Source organism: Sturnus vulgaris, unplaced genomic scaffold, assembly GCF_052056855.1.
Source record: "Sturnus vulgaris isolate bStuVul1 unplaced genomic scaffold, bStuVul1.hap1 Scaffold_195, whole genome shotgun sequence".
Lineage (NCBI taxonomy): Eukaryota > Metazoa > Chordata > Aves > Passeriformes > Sturnidae > Sturnus > Sturnus vulgaris.
The window spans coordinates 2,325,469-2,348,518 of NW_028276170.1; the positions used below are offsets into that span (position 1 = coordinate 2,325,469).

Below are 23,050 nucleotides of genomic sequence, written 5' to 3' on the forward strand. Positions count from 1 at the left end.
AATCCCTGTGCTGGCACTGCTGGGGACCCTTGAGGGCTGGGTCCAGGGCTGGCTCCTCATGGCCACAGAGACATTGAGGGGCTGGAGCGTGTCCAGGGGAGGGAACGGAGCTGTGGAAGGTGCTGGAGCACCAGAAGTGTCTGATGGAGCCGGGGGGGCTCAGCCTGGAGAAAAGGAGGCTCAGAGGGAACCTTCTCACTCTGCACAACTCCCTGACAGGAGGGGACTGCCAGGTGAGGGTCGGGCTCTGCTCCCAGGGAACAGGGACAGGGTGGGAGGAAACAGCCTGCAGCTGTGCCAGCTGGACATCAGGAGGAATTCCTTCATGGAAAGGGTGGTCAGGCCTTGAAAGGGGCTGCCAGGGGAGGTGATGGAGTCCCCATCCCAGAGGTGTCCAAGGAAAGCCTGCAAGTGGCACTCAGGGCTCTGGTGGGGATTGGTCACAGGGTGGCTTTGGTGGTCTTGGAGGGCTCTTCCAGCCACAGTGATCCTAGGATTCTGGGATTGTCCTGGAGAAATGCTTTTTGGCTTTTTTTCCCATTCCAAGTTCTGTACTCGAGCTTCCAGTCTCCAGGCAGGTTCCCCATCTCACTTCCTCGTGTCCAACCCCCTGATCCACAGACAGAACCATGGGGTGACCCACGGGCTGTGGCACCAGCACCACTCCCTTGAGCAGAAATTCTTCATAGCTGAGACAGTAGGAGCAGGAAAAACATCCTTCCTTAAAAGCTGGAATAAATGTTGGGACATTTTCTCCACAGCTGAGACACATCCCAAGGGAGGCAGGGCCATGCCCAGTTCCTGGAGCTGGGTGGCCTGTCCAGCTCATTGTCCCCACGCTCTTGGTGAACAACATCAGTCAGTTCACTTTGCACAAACTCTCTCTGCATGGACAGCACGTACAGGATTCCATCCAGGTGTTGGGATGGCTGCTTGTTCTCCAGGTTCCTGTAAATTGCCTCCCCCACAGGTGATTCCCTCAGATCCTGGGTACCTCCCTCATCAGGGGCTCACAAGATCCTGCTCAAAGAGATTCCTGTCCTTCCCAGTGAGCAGGAGCTGCTTCTGGAGGCTGAGGACTGCTGCCCCATTCCCAACCCCACTGTCAATGCCCATATCCCCAGCAAGGAATCCCCTCGAATTCCTAACTCTTGGCCCCGGTATCTGGCATTGGAGTAACCAGCTCATGGTTTGCTCTCCCAGAGAGTGGCTGAAATAATTTTGCATCTCTCCCAAGTCAGCCTCTGTTTCCATGGATCCTTCCTGGCTCCAGGGCAGCCAGTGCAGCCAAGGGCCATGGTCTGGTGTTTGTGTGTCTGGAGATCCAGGGCTGCCCTGTTCCCCCCCCCGGATGTGGAGCAGGGGCAGGATGGGCCCAGCTGTGTCACACAGAGCTGGTGCTGGGGTTCCTTCCCTTGGCTTGAACCTCAGGACACTCCCTCCCTCCTGAACTCGCTCAGGTTGAAGTCTCAGACTGTTGGAGGTGACAACCTTCAGAGGGACCTGCCTGTGTTTGCCCACCTTGTCAGCCATGACTGCACTGCTTTGGGGTGGGGCAAATCCCTGGGATCTCCCTAAAGAGTTGGTGAACCTTAGGAAAACCTGGGAAGCTCTTCTTGGGAAGCACCACCAGGAGGATTGTAGCTTCACAAGGATGTTCAGGACACTGAGGAATTGTTGGAATCAGGGAGAGCACACCTATGACAGAGGCACAGGTGGGGCAGGTGCTATTCTTGTGTGTCCTCTGCTGAAAACATCTTGGAGGACAAAAGGCAAAAAAAGTGAAATTGGGAATTGTCTCCATCCCCAATGCAGAGGGATGGCCCAGCACAGAGCTCCAATGCCTGACAAAGATCAAGGCCAGGATTTTACAGCACTACCCAGAAAGCCCCCACAGAGCACAGTGACTGCAGCCCAAGCCCACCTGTCAGGATTCCAGCAGGGACAGGAGCATGGCAGAGCTGAGAAAACTGATGGGGAGACCTGGAAAGGCTTTGCTATGGCCAGCAACTGCTCACCAGCCAGTTATCCCAGCCAAACCAGAACAACAGCACTGAGACCCCCTGTTCCTGTCCTGTGTCTCCGCCTCTCCCCCACACCACAGCTACTGAGGGAGTCTGGCAAGTGGAGGGCTCTGGGAAATTTGGAAGGGAGATGTAAATATGGGGAGAACAGGTTCCTCTTTTATCCCCTGTGACCACCACAACACCTCCCTGTGGTCCCAGCCTGGGGAGAATGGCCAGGCCAGAAACTGATTTGAAACCTGACTGTGGAAGAAATCCCAAGGACAGGATGACAGGAAAATCAGAAATTTCCCAGGTTGCTCACAGTCCTGTCCAGGGAGAGGAAGGGACCAGTCCAGGACAGATCAACTAAACCTCAGACCCCCTGGTCACTTCTCTAACCCATCTCTCCATCAGACACCAAACTGGGAATTTGGGAATTTTCCATGTTCTAGTGAGCTGCTGATCTGGAAACAGGAACACGTAGGTGCAGAGTTCATGAACCCACAGCTGGGAACATCTGGAATGGCCCCTTAGGTGTCCAGGGGCTGGAAATGTCCCTGGGCCCCTCAGGATCAATGTTCCTCAGTTCTCCAACAAAGGAGGCACAAAGCATCAAGAGGCAAAAGGAAAATCTTCCAGGTCACTGCTGGCTCTGCAGGAAAATCCAATGCAAACAGTCAAGTCAGGTGCCTGAAGGATTTTCTGACCTGTGCCACAACAGGTCCCTTCTGTGAGGTCAGTGTCCCGTGAGGAGGGAACATGTCCTGGAAATGTCACGGAATGTCAGTGGAGAATGGAGGCACTGGCAGCTCGTGGCAGCCCTGGCAGGGACTGTCACTGATCTGTGTCCTCGGGGTGACCCTGACAGGGGCCTCTGAGCTGGGACAGCAGCGCAGGACCCTGGGCTGGGAAGGTCAGCCCCAGCTCAGGGCCAGCGCTGGGACCAGGGCAGGACAGGGCAGGGCCACCCCTGGGGCCAGGGGAGCTTCGGGAGCTGTGTCCCAGTGCCAGCCCGGTCTGGAGCCACAGCCCTGCTGGGCACAGAGCCCCTGGGAGCCGATGGCTGGGCCAGCTCAGCACAGCGGGCTTGGGCTGATCCAGCAGGACACGGTGGCCGTGGCTGTGCCAGGGGCTCTGCCCGGGGATCTTCCCCTGGGGGCCTGGAGCAGTCTGGGGCTGCAGGGACAGGAATGGGCTGGAGCCGGGCACTGCCACCACCCCAGCACTGCCACAAGGCCAGCCCCGGTGTCCCAGTGCCACCATTGCCCAGTGCTCCCCAGGGCACCTGCAGGGACTGGAGATCCCGGTCCCCCAGCTGCTGCCATGGCCCCTGACCCCGCTGTGCTCCCCCTGCCCCTTCTCCCTGATCCCGGGGTGCTGCTGCCCCAGGAAGAGGGGTCAGTGCACCCCAATGAGCCCAGGGGCTGCAGTGGGAACAGGGACAATCCTGCTCTGACACTCCAGGTTTGGGGCTGGGCTCAGCTCCGGGGTGTCCTGCAAGGAACGCTCTGGGAGGGGAGGGGTCCCGGGAGATGGGGGGTGTGGGGCTGGGGGCTGTTGGAGGATGGATTGTGTTGGAGTGGGGGTGTCCCCACAGGGTCCCCAGCTGCCTTTGGATCCCTGCCTGCCCCCCTCGGCCCCCCGGGTGCCCGGTCCCCTCCAGGGGCAGCTGCCCCGTGCAGGAAGCTGCAGGGATGCGGGGAGCGGGGCTGGATCCGTGCCACAGGCGGGATGGACTCTGTGCCAGGGCTGGGCTTGTGGCCAGGGCTGGGGGCTGTGCCAAGCCGGGCTTTGGCCTGGGGGCTGTCAGGGAGGGCGCAGGGAGGAGTCCCGGCAGGGATAAAGGTGCTCCTGCCCTGCTGCAGCCTCAGCCAGCGCTGCCCAGTGCGAGAGGAAGATGAAGGTGGCTGTGCTCAGCGTGGCCCTGCTCTTCTCCATCCTGCTGTGCCTGCCGGCACAGAGCGAGGTGAGGCTCCAAAGGCACGGGCTGGGCTCAGGTCTGAGGGCTCTTCCCAATGCAGGGGCTCCGCCGGGCTCCCCGGCCCCGGGCCGTGCCGCTTTCTCCTCGCCACCATTGCCTCTGTCCTTCCCCTTGCTGCAATTCAACTCCCGCTGCCAGAGCCCGGCTTCCCCACGGATGCTCGGACCCGGCTCCTCCCTGCGAGGGCCCCAGAGCTTTCTTGTGCTGCTATCCCCAAATCCCGTCCTTTTGGGCCTCTCCATCCCATCCCATCCCATCCCATCCGATCCCATCCGATCCCATCCCATCCCATCCCATCCCATCCCATCCCATCCCATCCTCTTGATCCCCTCGGGCATCTCCCCAGCATCTCCTCTCTTGCCCACACAAGAACAAAGACCAGTCCCAAACTAGGCTGAAGTGGGACCAAGAGGTCCAAACTCATTTAAGTACAGACTAGGCTGAACTCGGCCTAACTGGGATGAACTGTTCCAGTCCCAAGCCAGGCTGAGCTGGCACAAACTGGGAAATGCCTCCCCCTCTGCCCCTGGTCCCCTCAAGCCCCCAGATGATTCCCAGGGGGAATCTTTGCCCTCAGTTCATTGCCTTTCACCCTGCAGTGATGTTCCCAAATCCCCTGGCACCCCCTGCTCAGAGCAGAGGACAGCCATGGGTGGGAGGTGGGGGGGCTGGGGACTCCTGTGTCCCCCCAGCCCCTCAAGGGCCAATCCTGACCAACCTTTTGCTCTCCTTGCCCAGGCCACCTTTGATGGCAGTGGTGGAGCTGTATGTGCTGGGGTAAGTCCTGGAGCTGGGTGCACCAGTGTGGGAACTGGGGGGAAGTTTGGTCACCCCCAATCTTTACTAGGACTGGGGACACCCCAGTGACATCTCATGCTCTCTCCACAGCGAGTTGGTGGCATTGCTGTTGGCGATGTGAGTATCCTGAATTCTTCTGCTGAACCAGAGCCTCCCCTCTCATGGCCATGACCCTCCAGGCCATCCCAGTGCACCCCAGTGCGTGCCTGTACATCCCAGAGCTTCCCAAGGCTGCCCCTTCCCCAGGGTCCCCATTGTATTCCCACCCATCTCAGTGCACCCCAGTCACCCCAAAGATCCCCATGCCCAGTCCACTTCCTCTCCTCTTTCCCTCCACTCCCTTCCCTTTCTCATTCTCCATGACAGTATCCCCAAATCCCCCTCCTGGACTCCCAAAGCCCCTCCCAAACCCAACAATTTTGGTCCTCTGCCCCTGCTTTCCCCTGCCCCCACCCACCTCCCAGTTCAGCCCCCATGTCCCCCCACTGGAATTCCTGCCTCCCCACCTGCATTCCCCCATTCCCATCCCCTGGGTCCCCAAACTCCCCCCAGTTCAGTGTCTTTGGGGCCCTCACATCCCACTCCATCCCCTCCTCCTTGGAGGCCCCAAGTTCCCTTTGCTCTCCTCGTCTCCATCCCCACCGTGGTCCCTGCAGGAACAGGGATCGGGTGAAACTGCCTGGAGTGGGACTGGAGGAGCAGAAGGGATTTTCTCCCTCAGACTGGGGACAGCCATGGAGCTTGGGGACACCTGTGACCCCTGAGTCCCACAAGGACCATTCCAGACTAAACCTTTGCTCTCCATCTGCAGGTAGTCATAGGAGGAGCTGCAGGTGGATGCATTGTGGTAAGTCCTGGAATTGGGGCACCAGTGTGGGAACTGGGGGCCAGTTGGGTCCCCCCGTGCCTTGCTGGGACTGGGGACACCCCAGTGACCAGTGACATCTCCCCATCTCTCTGCAGAAGAAGAACGGCGTCCAACGAGTGAAGAGGTCTGAGGTGGGTACCCGCAGTCCTGCTGGGCCCAGAGCTTCCCATCTCCTGGTCATCACCCCCCAGTGCACCCCGGCACACCCCACTGTGCCCCAGTACACCCCAGCCTGCCCCAGTATCTCCCAACCAGCCCCAGTATCCCCCAGTGTGGCTCTAACCCCGCCTTTCTCCCCAGCCCCTCGTGGCTGAGCAGGTGGAGCTTCTGCGGGAGTGATGCCCGGCTGCCCCTCTGGATGCCCTGGTGAGAAATCTTGGGGGATTCCAGCCCCACAAAAGATCCCTGAGCCCTGTGGGGTGGGCAGAGCTTGGGAAAGTCATAGGGACATGGAGGGGGCTGTCCCTGATCCATGTGCTGGGGTTCGGTGGACAGAGCTGTCCCCAAGGCTTTCCTTGCACTGGGGGGCTCTGGGGACACCCAGTGTCCCTGTGGGAGCAGCAAGGGCTCTGGGAGGTTTTGGGATATTCCAGGGTGAGGGGCTCTGGGAGCCCCATGGATGTCAGGAGCCAAGTCCAGTCCCAGGTGTATCCGGGGCTCCAAATCCCTTCTCCTGCTGCAGGTCCCTGCAAAGAGAGGGGTGGGAACAAGGTCCCTCTCGTGTCCCAGTGGACACAGGTGTCACGACTTGGGCTTTGCCTTTCAGGTCTGGAACTGGTGATGACACCCAGGGCCTGTCCCCCTCCAGCAGCATGAGGAGATGATCATCTCTGGATAATCCCCCTGATCCCCTGGGAACCCTGGGAATTTCCCTGGAATAATCAATAAACCCCTTCAGCAAAACAACTCTGTGTATGCACGTGTGCCTGTTCTCATGTCCGTGTGTGTTCCCCTGTCCATGTGTGTGTTCCCCTGTCCATGTGTGTGTTCCCACATCCCTGTGTGTTCCATGTCTATGTGTATCCATGTGTGCTCCGTGTCCCTGTGTCTTCCCACATCCCTGAGTGTTCCTGTGTCTCTGTGTGTTATCTCCATGTGTGTTCCCATGTCCGTGTTCCGTGTCCCTGTGTGTTCTGTGGCCCTTGTTCAACCCTGCGAGTCTCCAGTCCCTCCCCCACCATGACCAGAGTGACTCCAGGGGCTCCCAGGGGTCTCTCTCTCCCCCCACACCCACCACTGTGTGCCCTGGGCAGGGCAGGCTGGGACACCCTGGAATGTCCCCCTGGAGCTGGGAGGGATGAGGGGCACCCAGAGCAGCCTCTGGAGCCCCCAGGGTTTGGGGCACAGAGGGAAACAGGTTCTGCCCAGGGCTCTGGGAGCCCCATCCCCAGGGAGCACAGGTTGGGCTCGGGGCAGGAGAGGATCATGGCCAGGAGCCTGGAGCCCTGGCTCCTCTGCTCCGTCTGGGAGTGACAGAGCTTCCCTGGCCAAGGATCAGCACTCGTGGCTTCATGGCTCTTGGCAATGAGGGGGTTAAGGTCACTTGAAGAATCTTGGGCTGTTCAGATCCCATCCTTGAGGTGCCTCTGCCCAAATTCAGGGGCAAATGGGACCAAAGTCAATAGTCTGGAATTGACTGAACAATAAAATGCCAGGGAGAGAAAGGAGGAAGGGCAGGAAGAGAGGGAGAAGGGAGGGAGAGAGATCTGTCAGAACCTCAGCACCACCCATGGATCCAGCAGTGTCCTGTTGGTCCTTCTTCCCCTGGAGCTTTTGGGTGGTGGGGGGTCCTGAGGTCATTCTGAACTTCTCCCTGTTTATCCATTTTAGCAAACTCAGGAATCAGTGCTCATGGGCTACACCCCTCTCTAATGCCATTGGTTTAACGATTCCCTGGCCTTGGGTGCTGATGATTCCAGGCTCAGGCTGACTCTTCTGTTCAGCCAGAGGTTTCTGGGCTTGGTGGTGGCCATGGATCAGTGGTCACCATCTGCCCCTCTGGAATTCCCTTTGACCCAGTCACAGCTGATTCCAGCACCAGTGCTGGGTTGGATTTCCTTGTCCACCACCAGGGTCCATTCTGATCCCCCAGCTTTGTTTACCTCCCCCAAGGTCCAAGATGGCCTGAGGACAATTGTCCCACCTTGATCTTACCTTAGGGAGCTCCATTCTGTGCTTGTCTCTTGGCAGAATCCCCCTGTGGGGAGAGTTTTTGGGATGGGCAACTGCTGCTCCTTAGTCCCAACACCAGTGGAGCCTCCCCAGCCCCCAGGAGTCCTGCCTGGGTGTCCCCAAGGTGTCCCCTAAGTGTTCCAGCCCAGTGACCCCCTGGTGACCCCCTCCAGCCCCACTTCATGCAGCTCCCAGAGCACAGCGAGGTCTTTGAGGCTCTGGACTGTGACATCTTTGAGGCTCCAGAGCCGATGGCGCTGCCAGTGCTGGTCCCCATCGAGATGTGAAATGCCCTCAATAAGGAGCAGGGGTGGCCTTCATCATCACCATCATCTTCATCACCACAACCACCCACATCATCAGCCTTATCCTCTGCAACATCATCATCTTCATCTTCATCACCCACACCGCCATCATCATCTCCCAATACCATCAACCTCCATCATCATCAACACAACACCAACAGCACCATCTTCATCATCACCTTCATCTTCATCACCCACACCCTTGACACCATCACCCTGACACTGCTCACACCATGTCCCCGCAGCCCCCTGTCCCAGCATTCCCAATCCCCCTGTTCCCATGGGCCCATGTCCCACCTGAACCCTGCCCTCTGCTCATGGGTCACCTCCATGGTCACCTTCATGGTCCATGGTCACCTCCAGCTCTTCCCTGTCCCCACTCTCTCACTTCCTGTGTCCCTTCGACCATCTCCAGGTGCTCTTGACCATCTCCATGCCCCCACTACCATCTCCCTGTCCCCTCCTCATGTCCCACCACCAAATCCTGTTCACCTTGAACATCTCCATATCCCCCCTCACGTCCTCCTCATGTCCCCACCACCTCTCCACATTTCACTGCCCATCCCTGTCCCCAGTTCCATCTTCCTGTCTCTTCCACCTCCTTCCTGTCCCCTCCAAATGTGCCACCACCATGTCCAGGTCACCTCCACGATCTCCAGGTCTCCTTGACCATCTCCTCCTGGCTACCATCCCCATCCCCATGACCCCACCACCATGTCCATGTCCTCTCCAGGTCCCCAACTCCATGTCTGAGTCCTCTCTTGTCCCTGCCCCCACTGTCATCTCCATGTCCCCTCTGCTGTCCCCTCCACCATGGCTCGGCCACCTCGATCTCTTCCCTGTCTCCCCCTCGCAATGTCCCTCTGTTCCCCTCTTCCCCCATTTCCATCTTTTGCCCTCAGCCCAACCTCGTCCAACTCCTCTGCCCCAGCCCCGCCCAGAGGAACACCCCTGGCACTGTCACCACACCCCTGGAACTGTCACCACACCCCTGGAACTGTCACCACACCCCTGGCACTGTCACCACCACACCCCTGGCACTGTCACCACACCCCTGGCACTGTCACCATACCCGTGACACAGTCACCACCACATCCCTGGCAGTGCCACCACAACCCTGGAACTATCACCACCGCACCTCTGGCACTGTCACCACCACACCCTTGGCACTGTCAGAACCACACCAGCTGGCACTGTCACTGCACCCTTGGAACTCTCATCACCACAGCCCTGGCACTGCCAGCACCACACCCATGGCATTGCCACCATCACACCCCTGGCACTGTCACCACCCCCTCTCCCCCCCACGCCTTGTTTTCCCTTTCACATCCCAGTGTTCCCTATCACAGCTATTGCGGGAACACCCCTGTCACTGTCACCTCCTGTCACCCCCATGTGTTCGTCACCCCCGATGCCTCTGTAACCCCCCCACGTGACACTGATGGGATGTGGCAGGGTCTGAATTAGGGGGGGCAGGTTGGGGGAATCACCTGATGTCATCTGGTGTCACCCCAAGTGCCCCCCCCGTCCGTGGGGCGCCACCCAAGTGTCCCCAATGCCCTCGCCACGCTCATTTGCTGTCAATAAAGGGAATTTCCCCTCCCCCATCCCAAACCGCCTGCGGGTTTTTTGGGGGGTGGGGACCCCCAGGGCAGCCAATCACAGCCCAGGGTCGGGCACTGGGGCGAAGCGGGCCACGCCCCCCCAGGTAAGAACCCCCGAGCCCCAATTCGGGCTTCAGTCGCCTCCAACCCTGGACAGGTCAGTGGGGCGCCCCTCCCCCACCTGGGAGTCTCGGGAAGGGGAGGGGGGAGGGGTGGGTGATGTGGCCACTCCGGACCGGACTTTGGACCCCCCTGAGCTGGGGGGAAGGGGCAGCAGGGAGGAGAGGGATCCACATTTTGGGTGCCCATGGAGGGGCGGGACCCACATTTGATCTCCTTCCTGGACTCCCAGATCCATCCCAGGACCCCAATAACTCCCAACATCCCCCCTGCACCCAAAAACCTTCTCCAAAATCCCCTTAGGACCACAATATCCCCTCCAAGACTCTCCTAGGACCCTCAACCTCCCCCCAGGAGCCACCCAAAATCCCCTTCCCAGGACGCAATAACCTCCCGACAAGCCCTTCCCAGGTCTCCAATATCTCTTCAAGGACCCTCCTGGGACCCTCAAGCCCTGCAGCAACCCCTCAAAATTCCCCAAAATCCTACAAAGACCAACCAAAATTTCCCCCTCAATACTTCAATACCCTGAACTGGGGGTATCGTGTGTTGGGGAACTCTAAATTTTGGCGAACCCCAACTTTGAGGCCAGAAGACACCCTTGAATTGGGGGGCTCTGGGGAGAAGGCCCCGATTTGTGGGGATCAGTCAGTGGCAGGGACCCCAATTCCAATTCAAAGACAGGGGGAGCCCCCATTTTACCCTGCCCCATACTCTTCTGAGGGATTGGGTGTCACTCTGGGGTTCCCAAAGACCAACCCAAATTTTCCCCTCAACACCTCAAAACCCTTCCACCCTCGAACCCCCCCCAGACCCAAATATCTCCCTGAAAATCCTTCCCGGATCCCAGTATCCCCTCAAGGACCCTCCTGTGACCCTCAACCCCCTCAGCATCCCCACAAAATTCCCCTAAAGAATTGGTGTTTGGGAATTCCCAAGAACCCCCGTATTCCCCACACCCCTCAAAGACCAAGCCAAACTTGCCCCTCAACACCTCAAAACCCCTCCAGACCCAAATATCTCCCTGAAAATCCTTCCTGCATCCCAAGACCCTCTCGGGGACCCTCCTAGGACGCCAACATCCCCTCTCCAAGATCCCAAATCCCTCCCCACGCCCCCAAATCCCTCTACACGCCCTCAAATCCCACTCCCGCAGCCCCCAAGCAGCGCCTCTGTCTCTCTGCCCAGGCTCCCCCGGACCATGTCCCGCTCGCCCCCGGCCCGCTCGCCGCCCCCCGCCCGCGGCTGGGCCCCCCCGCCCCCCCCGCACCGCCTGCGCTCCCTGGCGCGCTCCCGGCTGGACGAGGACGCGCCCTGGCCGGACGCGGCGGTGGCGACCGTGGGGGACAGCGCGACCCGAGCGCAGCTGCTCAGCAAGGCCGGGGGGCACTCGGGGGGTGTCCTGGCCGGGGCCCCCTTCGCCGAGGCCGTTTTCGGGGTGTCGGGGTGCCGGGTCACCTGGAGGGTGCCCGAGGGGGCGGCGCTGCCCCCCGGGCGGGTGTTGGTGGCCGAGGTGGAGGGTCCGGCCGCGGGGGTGCTGGCAGCGGAGAGGGTCGCCCTCAATATTTTGGGGCGCTGCAGCGGGGTGGCCTCGATGGCCGCGAGGGCTGTGGGGGTGGCCCGGGCCCAGGGCTGGGCGGGGGTCGTGGGGGGCACCCGAAAAACCACGCCCGGGTTCCGCTTGGCGGAGAAATACGCGCTGGGGGTGGGGGGCGCTGACCCCCACCGGGCAGGTTTGGGGGGACTCCTCCTCCTCAAGGACAATCACCGAGCGCTGGCGGCGGCAGCGGGGGGGCTCGAGCAGGTGGGGACGCCGAACTTTGTGGGGACAATTGGGGGGGCTTGAATTGGGGGGTTCTGGGTGTGGGGGGACTCCAGAATTTGGGCGGAAATGGCGGCAGGATCCCTGGATTTTGGGGAAACTCGGAGACTGGAGGAGCAGCACCCCAGTTTGGGGGGGAGATTGGAGGGGGACCCTTGAATTGGTGGGTTCTGGGTGGTCGGTGTGACATCCCAAATTTTGGGGGTGTGGGGAATATGAGGTCTGGAGGTAATGGGGGGTTTTGGTAGACGGGGCTCGATTTTGGGGGAGTGATGGCTTGGGGTACCCCGAATTTCGAGGGTGGTGGGGAAGCACCAATATTTAAAGGAGGTACCAATTTTGGGACAGACTCTTGGACTGGGGTATTGTGGGCGTGGACTGATGTAGGAGGACCCCTGAACTGGGGGGGATGGGTGCAGGGGTCCCAATTTGGGAGGGAAACTGGGGGGTCACCCCTGAATTTGGGGAAGATCATGCGTTGAGTAACTCTGAATTTTGGTGTTTGTAGTTGGGAGAAGCCCAACTTTGGGGGCAGCAGACAACCTTGAATTGGGGAACTCTGGGGGAGAGGACCCCAAATTTGGGGATCAATGTGGGGGGGAGGGCAGTGGGGGGGCCCCAATTTTAAGCGAATGACTGTGGGGGAGCCCCCATTTTACCCTGCCCCATACTGGGGCGTCACTCTGGGGTTCTCCCTGACCCCCCTCTTCCCCAGATGATTTTGGGGGTGCGCCGGGCCGGGGGCTTCACCCGCCGGTTGGGGGTCGAGTGCTCGAGTGCGGACGAGGCGCTGGCGGCTGCTGGGGCTGGGGCTGACATCGTCCTGCTGGACAACCTGAGACCCCAGGTGAGCCCCAAAACCGGAGGGGGGCCAATAGTGGTGGGACCCCAAGTGTGTGCTGGACCCCTAAAATGGGGGTTTGGATTCCAAAAATGGGGATAAATCCCAAAAGTGAAACACAGGGGACATCCCGGGGTGAGGCTACACCAGTAAAATGGGAATCTGCTGTAAATCTGGGGCAGTCCTAAAGATACGAGGGGGAATCCCAATTTCGGGGGGAGTCAGTGGGTTGGATAATCCAAATTTGGGGGGTTTGGGTGAAGGGACCTTTTACTTGGGGAGTTTAGGTGGGGGGATTGTAATTTGGGGATCAGTGGGTGGGCAAATGCCTGGATTGGAGGCGTTGGATAGGAGGCCACAATTTTGGGGGGTTCTGGATGGGGGGACAGCCATTTGGATTGGAGAGCCCAAATTTGGGGTTGTTCTGGAGGTCAGTGGTGGGTGGTGCCCCCAGTTGGGCAGATGTTGGGTGGAAATCTCTTTTTATTGAGTTTTTATTGGGTTTAATCAGGATAACCCTTGATTTGGAGGGGTTGGGGGTGGACACCCCAATTTTGGAGCTCAGTGGGTGGAATAATCCCTGAATTGGTGGTTTCTTGTGGGGGGACCACATTGGGCAGATTTGGGCCAATTTGGGGGGGGATTCTGCACTATGTAGCATCCAGTATAGATCCATATGTCCAGTGTACCCCCAAATTTTGGTGAGGGGGTGCTCCCTGCTAACAGGGTGTCCCCCCAGGAGCTGCACTCGGCTGCAGCACAGGTCAAGGCTGCACATCCCGGAGTGACGGTGGAGGCCAGCGGGGGCATCGTTTTGGAGACCCTCCCCCAGTTTTTGGGGCCCCACATCGACGTGGTGTCCATGGGGTGTCTGACCCACAGTGCCCCCGCCCTGGGCTTTGCGCTGCGGGTGCTGGAACCCTAAAATCCATCCCCCTGACCCTGAAAACCCAGCCTAGGACCCCAAAAATCCATCCTAGGATCCTAAAAACCTACTCTGGATCCCCAAAACTCAACCTGAGATGCCCAAATCCATCCTGGGGAGGGTGAAACTCACTGTGAAACTCCAAAATCCACCCTGGGAATCCTCAAACCCCAAAGGCCCCCCACTAAGGGGTCTGTGAAATCTGGCGCTGGGACCCACGAAATCCATCTTGCACCCCAAAATCTATCTTGGAACTGCCTAAATCAACTCTGGGACCCCAAAATTCCACCCTGAGGCCCTCCAGAACCCACCCTGGGACCCCAAATCCCCCCTGAGACCCCACAAAGCCCACCCTGAGGATCCCAAATCTCCATCCTGGGCTACTCCCACTCACCTCCCCCCTCTAAGGTGGACCCAAAATTCCACCCTGAGGTCTCCCCATCCCCCTTTAATCTTTGTACCCCCAAATAAACCCCTACCTCACCTCCCCCACTTGTCCCCCCAGTTTTTTCAGGGGTCCAAACTCCAGGTGGGGGAAGGGTCCAGACCCAGTTTGAGGATTCCAGACCCCAGTTTGAGAGGCCCAGGTGCCAAGGTGGAGAGCTGAGACCTCAGTGTGAGGATCCCAGATCACGCTGGAGGGCTGCAGACCCCAGTTTGGGGGTACCAGATCTCAGTTTAAGACTCCCAGACCCAGTTTAAAGAACCCAGATTACAGTTTGAGGGCCCCTGACCCCAGTTTAGGAGTCCAGGACCTGAACCCCCAATCTGAGGGACCCAAACCTCAGTTTAGGTGTATCAGATCTCAGTGTGAGGGTCCCAGACCCACCAGCAGCACACCTGGCAGCACCATAACACTGGGAATTAGGATCAGAGGAGAAGTCCTGCTGTAAATCACAAAATCAGGGTCTAATTCCTGGCCTGATCCCAACCCACCCCATCACACCTGTGTGCCCACCTGCCCACAGGTACCTTTGGGATGTCTTAAATTTAAAAAGCAATTACTTAAAACTTAAAAAAACTAATTTATTTACAAAACTATAGTTGGCTTGGCAGCCATAATCCTTAGGACAAAGTGATCTCCAGGCTCAAGGACGCCTGTGTGACCCTTCAGACTTAAAGTGCTGCCCCAGTCTGGGGCTGGGTTTGGATCCAGCCACACCGAGAGCCTTCTCTGAGAAGAACCCTAGGAAGTCAAGGAGTCCTTTCTGCACCTTGTGAATCAGCAGGAGGGTGTCCCTGATCAGTCGAGCCTGAATGTCCCACTCTGGGCACAACAGGCCCCCAGCTCAGCAGTGCCAGCACCACAGAGCTCGCAGGGACTGTCCCGGTGTCCGCTGCTCCTTCGGCTCCTCAGGATCGAGCTGCTCTGAGCTGCCAGACAACGCGTGAGTTCACACCCATCTTTCTGCAAGGCCTGAAGTTCTGTGACCAAAACAGAGCCGAGATGAGTTCCCGTGTTTGTAGAGACCCCCCACTCTCCCAGCCCTCACTCCCCACTCCCCACTGAAATCCAGAGCAGGCAGCTCCTCGCTCTGGTCCTGGAGATGTCACACGATGGTCCCTGGGCACAGAGCTCTGTCAGCCCCTGCTGTTCCCCAGCACAATCCCAAACAACCAGGGACCACCAGCAGCCTGGATGTGGCACTGGGCAGGGGCTGGGGGGGACAGGGGCTGCCCAAAGAGGGACCCCGGGCTGGGGCTCATGAACCTGAAGGTCCAGTCTTGCACACATTCCTGAGGGTCCCTCAGGCACTGCAGGCTCTGATGAAGGTGCTGCTCAGCCCTGCTGCTGTCCTTTTCCATCTGGAGGGACCATAAAGATGTGGCATTGTCACACATCTTCCAGGTGGCTGGAGCAGCCCCTCCTGGCAGCAGCCCCATGACCAAGAGCCCTCCTCCCTCCCACTGGGTGCAGGAAGGGGAGATGGGACTGGAGGAGAGCCCCCGGGGCTCTGTTCTTGAGCCAGGAACAAGGATGCAGCTCCAGGCTGTGGGGTCTCTTCCCCAGGCCCAGCTGCAGAGCCCACGGCCCAGCACAGTCCCTGGGGCACATCCTCACCGAGCAGTCAGCCATCCTCCAGGTCTGCCCTGTCTTCACCACGTGCTTCAGCTCCTTCCACTTGAGGAGCTCTGCGATAGCAAGGACGGCATTCCTGGAGGCCTGTGGAAGAGCAGGAACTGGGAGATGGCTCCAGGGCCTGGGAAAGTTGACCTGGGGTGACTCTGCCTTTAGGGAGCTGCCAAAACATCCGGGAATGGCCCCCAGGTACAGGGATTGAGGCCCAAATGCCTGCTCTCCAACACCTTTGGGGACACACCTGTCCACACTTCGGTGTCCTGGCCTGGTGCTGAGCCCTGCTGGAGTGGGCAGGGCAGGTGCTGGCAATGCCAACTTGGCTCTGCAGGGACCCTTCCCTGGGCTGTGCTTGGGGAATGCTGCCCAAGGCCTGGAGCCCCAGGGGGGGTCAGCCACCCCTCTCCGTGTCAGTGCTCAGCCTTGGCAGCAGTGCCTGGCCCACCCTGGGGGCCTCGTCATTCATGGGGAGGATGAGCAGGGCCAGGACACTGCACGCAGTTCTTCATCCACTTCTTCCCCTTCCCCACCCCTGCCCTCAGCAGCCTCTGAAGGAGCGCATGCAGCGCTCCCACACCCAGCTTTCCTCCTGGAAGGAACGAGGAAAGGGGAGCTTCAGGAGCAGCAGCTCCCTGCCCATAGTGATGTGAAAAACGAGGTTCACTTTCCTGGTAAATTTTACAGGGTTTAATTAAAAAAAAAAACAAAAAAACCAAATAGGAGACTAAGACAGTAAAGCAAAGGGTTAATGTGGCTGAGTGCTGGGCATTCAGCCAAGGGCACACACTCAGAAAACACTTCCTTAAATGCATCAACGTGTTGCATATTCATTGACCTTCATTATTCAAAATCATCAACCCCAACCTGTAAATCAACTTTTTTTTGTAGCTATCCTGTCCTACTCCTCATCAATAAATTCCTTCCCTGGAGTTCTGGTTATCTTCATCCAGATAGGATAATCTAATGTCTTGGTTTAATTTGAATTTTTGAATTTCCTGGCCAACGCACCAAATAATGTTATAGTTTTGACTTGCCAATTTAAATACACTCATTTTCTGTTGTGAGACAGAACCAGGAGCAAAAGAACAAGTCAGGCCTAAAACTTAAAAGGGTATAAAAAACTTTATGAACTACACAAAGAAAGAAAAGCAAATTCAGAATAAGATCTTCAGGCCACTCTTTCCTCCTGTTGGGGATTGAATTGTTCCCTTTTCTTTCTGTGGAATTTTTCCCATTGTTATGTTTAGTATTTGTGGTTACACCTTAGTAGCAATAGTTTTCTCTTGCGGGGGTGTGGGGGGGAGACCGGAAAAGGAAAAGGTGGGAGAGGGGTCTGGGGGGGGACTCTGCTCTCTCACTTCGCCCAAGGAGTGGAAGGAGGACGCCCTGTGCTCGGATCTGGCATCTCCCCTGCCATCCCAGCACTGAGATCCACGCTCCCTGCCATTGGACATCGCTCTGCTGCTCTCCCACCTCACCCTGCTACCTCCGGACACTCTGCTGAGCACCACGACCGACACCGTGAGGGGGGAGTCACTCCCCCATCCCTCTCACCTGGGCTGCTGCCGCCATCACTCCAGCCCCTCTTCAACTGCGCGGGACCTGCCCTGCCCCCAGCACCGGTAACTGAGCACAGGGAGAGAGGGCTTTGGCCAAAGGGACTGGAACTGAGCTATACTGTTCTCTTCTGTTGTCAGTTTTTATAGCTGTTGTTGTTTCTGCTATTTTGCCTTGTTAGATATCAGTAAAGAACTGTTATTCCTATCCCCATATCTCCTGCCTGAAGGCCTCTGATTTGAAACTAAAATAATTAGAAGGGAGGGGGTTGCACTCTGCATCTCAGGAAAGGGGTTCTCTCCTTTCCTTAGAAAATACCTGTCTTTCAAACCAAGACAGGGCACCATTTCACAGTGGTGGTAATAAAGAGATGGGGTCTCCAGCTTGATGTAAGCGTGAAGCCATTTATTGATACACACAGCTGAATGTACATACCTTTTCAGCTATAGCTAAAAACAGCACACCAAAAATATTTGTGGAACTAGGCTATATTGCACAATTGTAACTAAGTAACATTGCTGAATCAATGCCCCATTCCAAGCAAACCAGGTATCTTGGCTTGCAAAGTAGGATGTAACCAAAAGATGTATTCTGTCACCGCTTGTTGAAACCGGATGGGGCAGTGATCCTTATCTCCATGGGAGATACCCTCTGTTAATGAGCTATCTGTCAAAAGCAGGTGGGGCAGTGTTCTTTATCTTCTCCACAACCCATCCTTCCTCCAGGAAGATATCTTCTGTTAATGGGCCATTGAGTGCCACTGCATGACTGATAAAATTCCATCATCCCATTGGGAGATGCTCCAGCCAGGGGGAGGAGCTGAGCATTTTGTACCTAGATAAATCTGAGATTTGGAATATCAGAGCAGCCTTTTTTCCCACTGGATTCCAGAGGAAAACCAGACCCTTCTACATCATCACTAGATCTACAAAGGAAAACTGTATCTGTCTACAGGAGCACTGCTTCAACAGAACCACATCTGCCACTCCAGGAGGACTGCAGCCAGTATTTATTGGGACTGCTACCAACACCCTGACTGATGGGGTGTCAGGTTGTATTCTGACTGTGTTTTGCGTTTGCTCTTTTTGTAATACTGTATTTCTATTTTAATTTTTCCTAGTAAAGAACTATTACTCCTATTCCCATATATTTGCCTGAGAGCCCCTTAATTTCGAATTTATAATAATGTGGAGGGAGGGGAATTACATTTTCCATTTTAAGAGAGGTTCCTGCCTTTCTTAGCAGACACCTGTCTTTCAAACCCAGCCACCAGGTATGTACGGTATTTGCATGATTCCCCACAAACCATCACACTAACCACATCGTACCAAGCACTCTCTTATCTCTTACATTCCTTCTTCAGAATCCCACTTACTCTTGCCAAGCTTTGCGGTCTACTATGGCTAACACATCTATGTCACTTGTTACAAGCTGAGCTCTGCTTCTAGTCTTGCTCTCTAGCTGCATTCCCACAGTTCTTGGCTTTAAAACACTGGAAAATGGGAAATTGATCCGTTAGCAAGAGCTGTGGGTGGGAGCACTGGCATGAGCTCTGCTGGCAATTCTCGGTTTCCCAGGAAAAGGGAAGGGGCTGGATCCAGCTCCATGAATCGCTCAGGCAGTGATTCCTGCCAGGATGAGAGAGGGTCACAGTGTCACCCTGTCCCTGTCCCCATCCCACAGGATGGACCTGGCTGGAGCCCATGGAGAGCGGGAGCTGCTCCAGAAGCTCACCTGATCCCGCCACAATCCTGCTTCATCGATCCCACCTGATCCTGCTCCATCCATCCTGCCCTAATCCCTCTCTGGAATCCCAACCTGATCCCATCCCAATCCTGCTACAATCCCGCTCCATCCTTCCCAGCTGATCCTGTTCTGGAATCCCTCCCTGAGCCTGCCCCGTACGTCCCACACCAATCCTACTCCATTCATTCCAACTGATCCTGCCCCATCCATCCATCCATCCATCCATCCATCCATCCATCCATCCATCCATCCATCCATCCATCCATCCATCCCAACTGATCCTGCTCCATCCATCCCACATGATTCTGCTCCATAATCCAGCCCCTATCCCATTCCACAATACCGTCTGATCCTCCTCTGGACCCCTGCTCTGATCCAGAATCCCTCCCTGATCCCAATCTGTCCATCTTGCCCCAATTACCCTCTGGAATCCCACCCTCATCCTGCTCCATACCTGTGGTCAAGCCATTATTTCCATGTCATTTCCTGCAGAAAGAGAAGATCCATGAGATTCTATCATAGATCACACACCAGGATTAACCCCAGGATCCATCCTGGGATCCACACGGAGGGGATCAAGAGCTGGATCCACCACTGGTACTCACGGGCTGCCATGCTGTATTCATTCCTGTCCCTCCTCCCTGTGGAAAAACAGAAGGATCAGTGCTGGTGGCACAGGATTCCCAGAACAGTGCCAGGTGGATCCATGCCCCTTCCCAACCCCCATCCCATGTGTTACCGGATTGGTGCTTCCAGACAATGAATCCAATGAAGGCAATGAGGATGATGATGGCAGCGACGGACACAGCGACCACCACAGTGAGATTCCCGCCGGATGTTGGCTCTGGGAAACATGGGATGGTGAGGAGGTGAGGGGAATCCCCAGTTGGGAATTCCAAATTCCCACATTCCACATTCCCAGCCTCACCCCAAGTGAAGATCCCAGGCTCTGACATTCCGGGATGCTCCACCCGGCACCGGTACTGCTCCCGCTCCTCCGGCCGCGCCTCGATCCTGGCCCAGGTGTGGAAGGTGCCGTCGCTGTTGGGAACGATCCCGTCCCACTCCGTCTCCTGATCCCAGATTTCATCCCCCTTCATCCAGTTGACTGCGATGGAGCTGGGGTAGAATCCGTACGCATGGCAGGACAAGATCAGCGTCCCCTGTTCCTCTTTTCCAGACACATGGACATCAGGGGGCTCTGGATGGGAGAGACATCCATGGAATTCCATGGGAATGGCATGGGGGTGAGATCTGCCAATGGAATTCCCACAGGAATTATCGTGTTCCCAAGTCCTCCATTCCCAAATCCCACATTCCCACAGGAATTCTGCACCCACCTTTGCGGTCCAGCTCCTTCTGCCCGTATCTGACGTATTTCTGGAGCCATTCCAGGCATTCGTGCTCCAGGTAATCCGACAACACCTCAACCTCTTTCCCTTCATGCTCCCAGCGACTCCTGGTGATCTCAGCAGCGCTGTCGGCCGCCACCAATCTCCTGGATCCCAGGTCAAAGGAGATGAAATCCCGCCCATTGTAGCCATACCGCTCAGATCCACGGATGCTCCCATCAGACAGGAGATCACAGCCGGAAAGCAGCAACCATGTGTGGAGACCTGGGGGGATTGTATCCACAGAAACCCATGGAATTGTGTCCCAGCCCCACAGAGCCCCATTCCAGCCCTATGGAGCCCCAGAGTCTGATGGAGACACACAGAGCCTCATCCCAGCCCCATGGATCCACATCCCAACCCATGGATCACAAGATATCCCATACCAGCCTAATGGATCCTCATCTCAGCCCCTTGGTCCCCTGTGAATCCCCATCCCCATAAATCCCTTTTCAACCCCACAGATTCCATCCCAGCCCCACAGATCCCCTCACTCACCCCTGCTCTGGTTGTACAAGTCCTGCACTGCCTCCAGGTTCCTGCAAGCCGTGTGCTGGTGCCTCTCGCAGAGCTGGGTCCCCCTATCCCAATATCCCTGCTCAGCTCCATCCTTTATCCACTGTGTCAGTGGCTCCATCCGGCCCCTCTCGCTGTCGTAGCGTGTGAAGGGGATCCCATCCAGGTATCCAATGCACGTGAACTGAGGGATCCCAGGGCTGGGCTCTGACACCGTCACATGCAGGTAACGCAGGGAGTGGAGAACTGGGGGGACACAGAGATTTGGGGGGGTTGAGGGGGTCACGGATCAATGAAAGAGGAACTGGGAGAGCTGAGAAGGGGGTGCATGGGGTCCCAGTGTCCAGGAATGGCGGCTCAGCATCAAGGAAAGGGGGATACAAGGACTTGGAGATGTGGGATTGGGGTTTCAGGGGATCCCTGTGTCCAGGAAAGGGGGTCTAGGGGACTCCAGTGCCAAGGAAAGAGGGGTCACAAGGTAGGGAGACCCGGGATGATTGGAATGGGGGGCTCGGGGGTTCTTGATACAGAGGGAAAGGTGGGCTGAGGGCTAAGAAAAGCAGGAATGGGGGTCTAAGGGGTCTCAGAATCAAGGAAAAGGGGGGTCTGGGGCTGGGAGTGGTGGGATGCATGGGAAGGGGGATGCAGGGGGGGATTGATACTGGATAAGGGAGTGCAGGGGGGTCCCAGTGCCCGGGACTGGAAATTCAAGGGGGTCCCAGAGCCCAGAATCCCCCCTGGGACCCTCAATGACCCTCCAGGGACCTTCCTGGACCCCTTGGGACACCCCCGCAGGACGAGCAGGGGGTGGAGAACTCGGGGGACACAGAGTTTAGGGGAGGGCAAGAAGCAGAAGGGGGAGAGCTGGGAAGGGTCCAAGGTCAAAGAGGAGACTGGGAGAGGCGGGATGGGGGATCCACGTGGTCTCTGTCCACGGGAGGGGGGTCCAGGGGTCGCCGGTGTTGAGGGAAAGGGGGGTCTGGGAGCTAGGAAAAGTAGGAATGGGGGTCCAGGGAGTCCCTGGGTCACGGGAAAGGGAGGTCTGGAGCTGGGAGAGGTGAGCAGATCCCAGAGGCGCAGCCCGGGAGACGGGAAAGAGACCGAGAGAGTGCGGTGGGGGAGCAGACGGGGGGAAAAGAGGAATTCCAGGGAATTCATCTGGATCCCATTGGATCCCCGCTGCGACCCCCTTGAGACCCTTGGGACCCCGTTTCAGGAAGCGGCGGGAGTGGAAAACGGGGAGGACACGGAAAGTTGGGAGGTCCGGAGGGTCCAAAGGGCGAGACTGGGTCTGCCAAAAGCGGGATGCACGAAAAGGAGGTGCAGGGGCGTCCCAGACCCGGAAATGGAGATTCAGGGGTGTCCCAGTGCCCAGGAATGGGGGTTCAGGAGAGTTCCTGGTCTGCGATTCGGGGTTCAAAGGGATCCTGATCCCCAGGAATGGGGGTTATGGGGGGTCCCGGTGCCAGATAAGGGGGTACAGGGGGGTCCCGGTGCCCGGAAATTGGTGCTCAAGGGGGTCCGGTGCCCAGAAATGGAGGTACAGGGGGGTCCTGGTGTCGAGGAAGGGGATGGGGGGGTCACAGATCCCGAAATGGGCTATGGGGTGTTTCCCATACCCGGGAATGAAAATTTAGGGGGTTCCCAGTGCCCGGAAACGCAAGTTCGGGGCGGGTTCCTGGTCCGCGATTCAGGGTTCAAAGGGATCCTGATCCCCAGGAATGGGGGTTCAGGGGGGTGCCGGTGCCAGATAAAGGGGTGCAGGGGGTTCCCGGTGCCCGGAAACTGGTGATCAAGGAGGTCCCCGTGCTCAAGAATGGGGTTCAGGGGGGTCCTGGTGACAGATGAGGGGGTACAGGGGGGTCTTCGTGGTGGTGGGGGGCGTCACAGTTCCCAAAATGGTGATCCCGGGGGGGTTCCCCTTCTCGGGAATTAAGGTTTAGGGGGCTTCCGGTGCCTGGAAATGAATGTTCAGGGGGGCCCCGGTTTCGGGAGGTCCCACTCACCGCTCGTCGCGCCCCCCGGGCCCACCAGAACTCCCAGAAGCCCCAGGAGCAGCGCCAGACCCAGCGCTGGAACCATCGCCCCGTTCCGCCGCTGGCCAGCCCGGACGCGACTCAGTCTAGCCCCGCCCCCAACTCTGACCCCGCCCCCAGAGCAGCCTCCGGCCCCGCCATTGGCGCCGCTATTTCCTATCCGCCAATGGCAGCCATATCGCTCTGTGACGTCACCGGTCGCCGGGTAGATCCCGGTCTCTCAGGTTGAGACGCGGAAGCGAAAGAGACCGAGGGAGCGCGGTGCGGGGACGAGGGAATTCCAGA

The 23,050-nt window shown here is 57.7% G+C and overlaps 1 protein-coding gene across 2 annotated transcripts; it reads right to left on the bottom strand.

Annotated features, from left to right (window-relative positions):
* Window positions 1-17,135: 17,135 nt before the first annotated feature.
* Window positions 17,136-22,835, bottom strand: LOC148217991 (class I histocompatibility antigen, F10 alpha chain-like). 2 transcript variants are annotated; one of them, XM_088158014.1, is made up of 8 exons: window positions 22,736-22,835; window positions 20,712-20,975; window positions 20,163-20,438; window positions 19,751-20,023; window positions 19,562-19,666; window positions 19,428-19,463; window positions 19,277-19,308; window positions 17,136-17,920 (listed from the first exon to the last, which is right to left on the bottom strand). In XM_088158014.1, exons 1-7 carry the CDS (start codon window positions 22,809-22,811, stop codon window positions 19,283-19,285), a joined length of 1,056 nt encoding a protein of 351 aa, XP_088014140.1. In that variant the 5' UTR covers window positions 22,812-22,835; the 3' UTR covers window positions 17,136-17,920; window positions 19,277-19,282. The 2 variants fall into 2 exon arrangements, with proteins under 2 accessions (XP_088014140.1, XP_088014139.1); XM_088158013.1 differs by having other exon boundaries at window positions 17,136-18,704.
* Between the last annotated feature and the right edge of the window lie 215 nt (window positions 22,836-23,050).

Coding starts and splice junctions, on each gene's coding strand:
- LOC148217991 (XM_088158014.1), bottom strand. CDS start 22,811: ATGGTTCCAGCGCTGGGTCTGGCGCTGCTCCTGGGGCTTCTGGGAGTT. Junction 20,439..20,711: donor CTTGTACAACCAGAGCAGGG/GTGAGTGAGGGG, acceptor CAATCCCCCCAG/GTCTCCACACATGGTTGCTG. Junction 19,309..19,427: donor TGAATACAGCATGGCAGCCC/GTGAGTACCAGT, acceptor CTCTTTCTGCAG/GAAATGACATGGAAATAATG.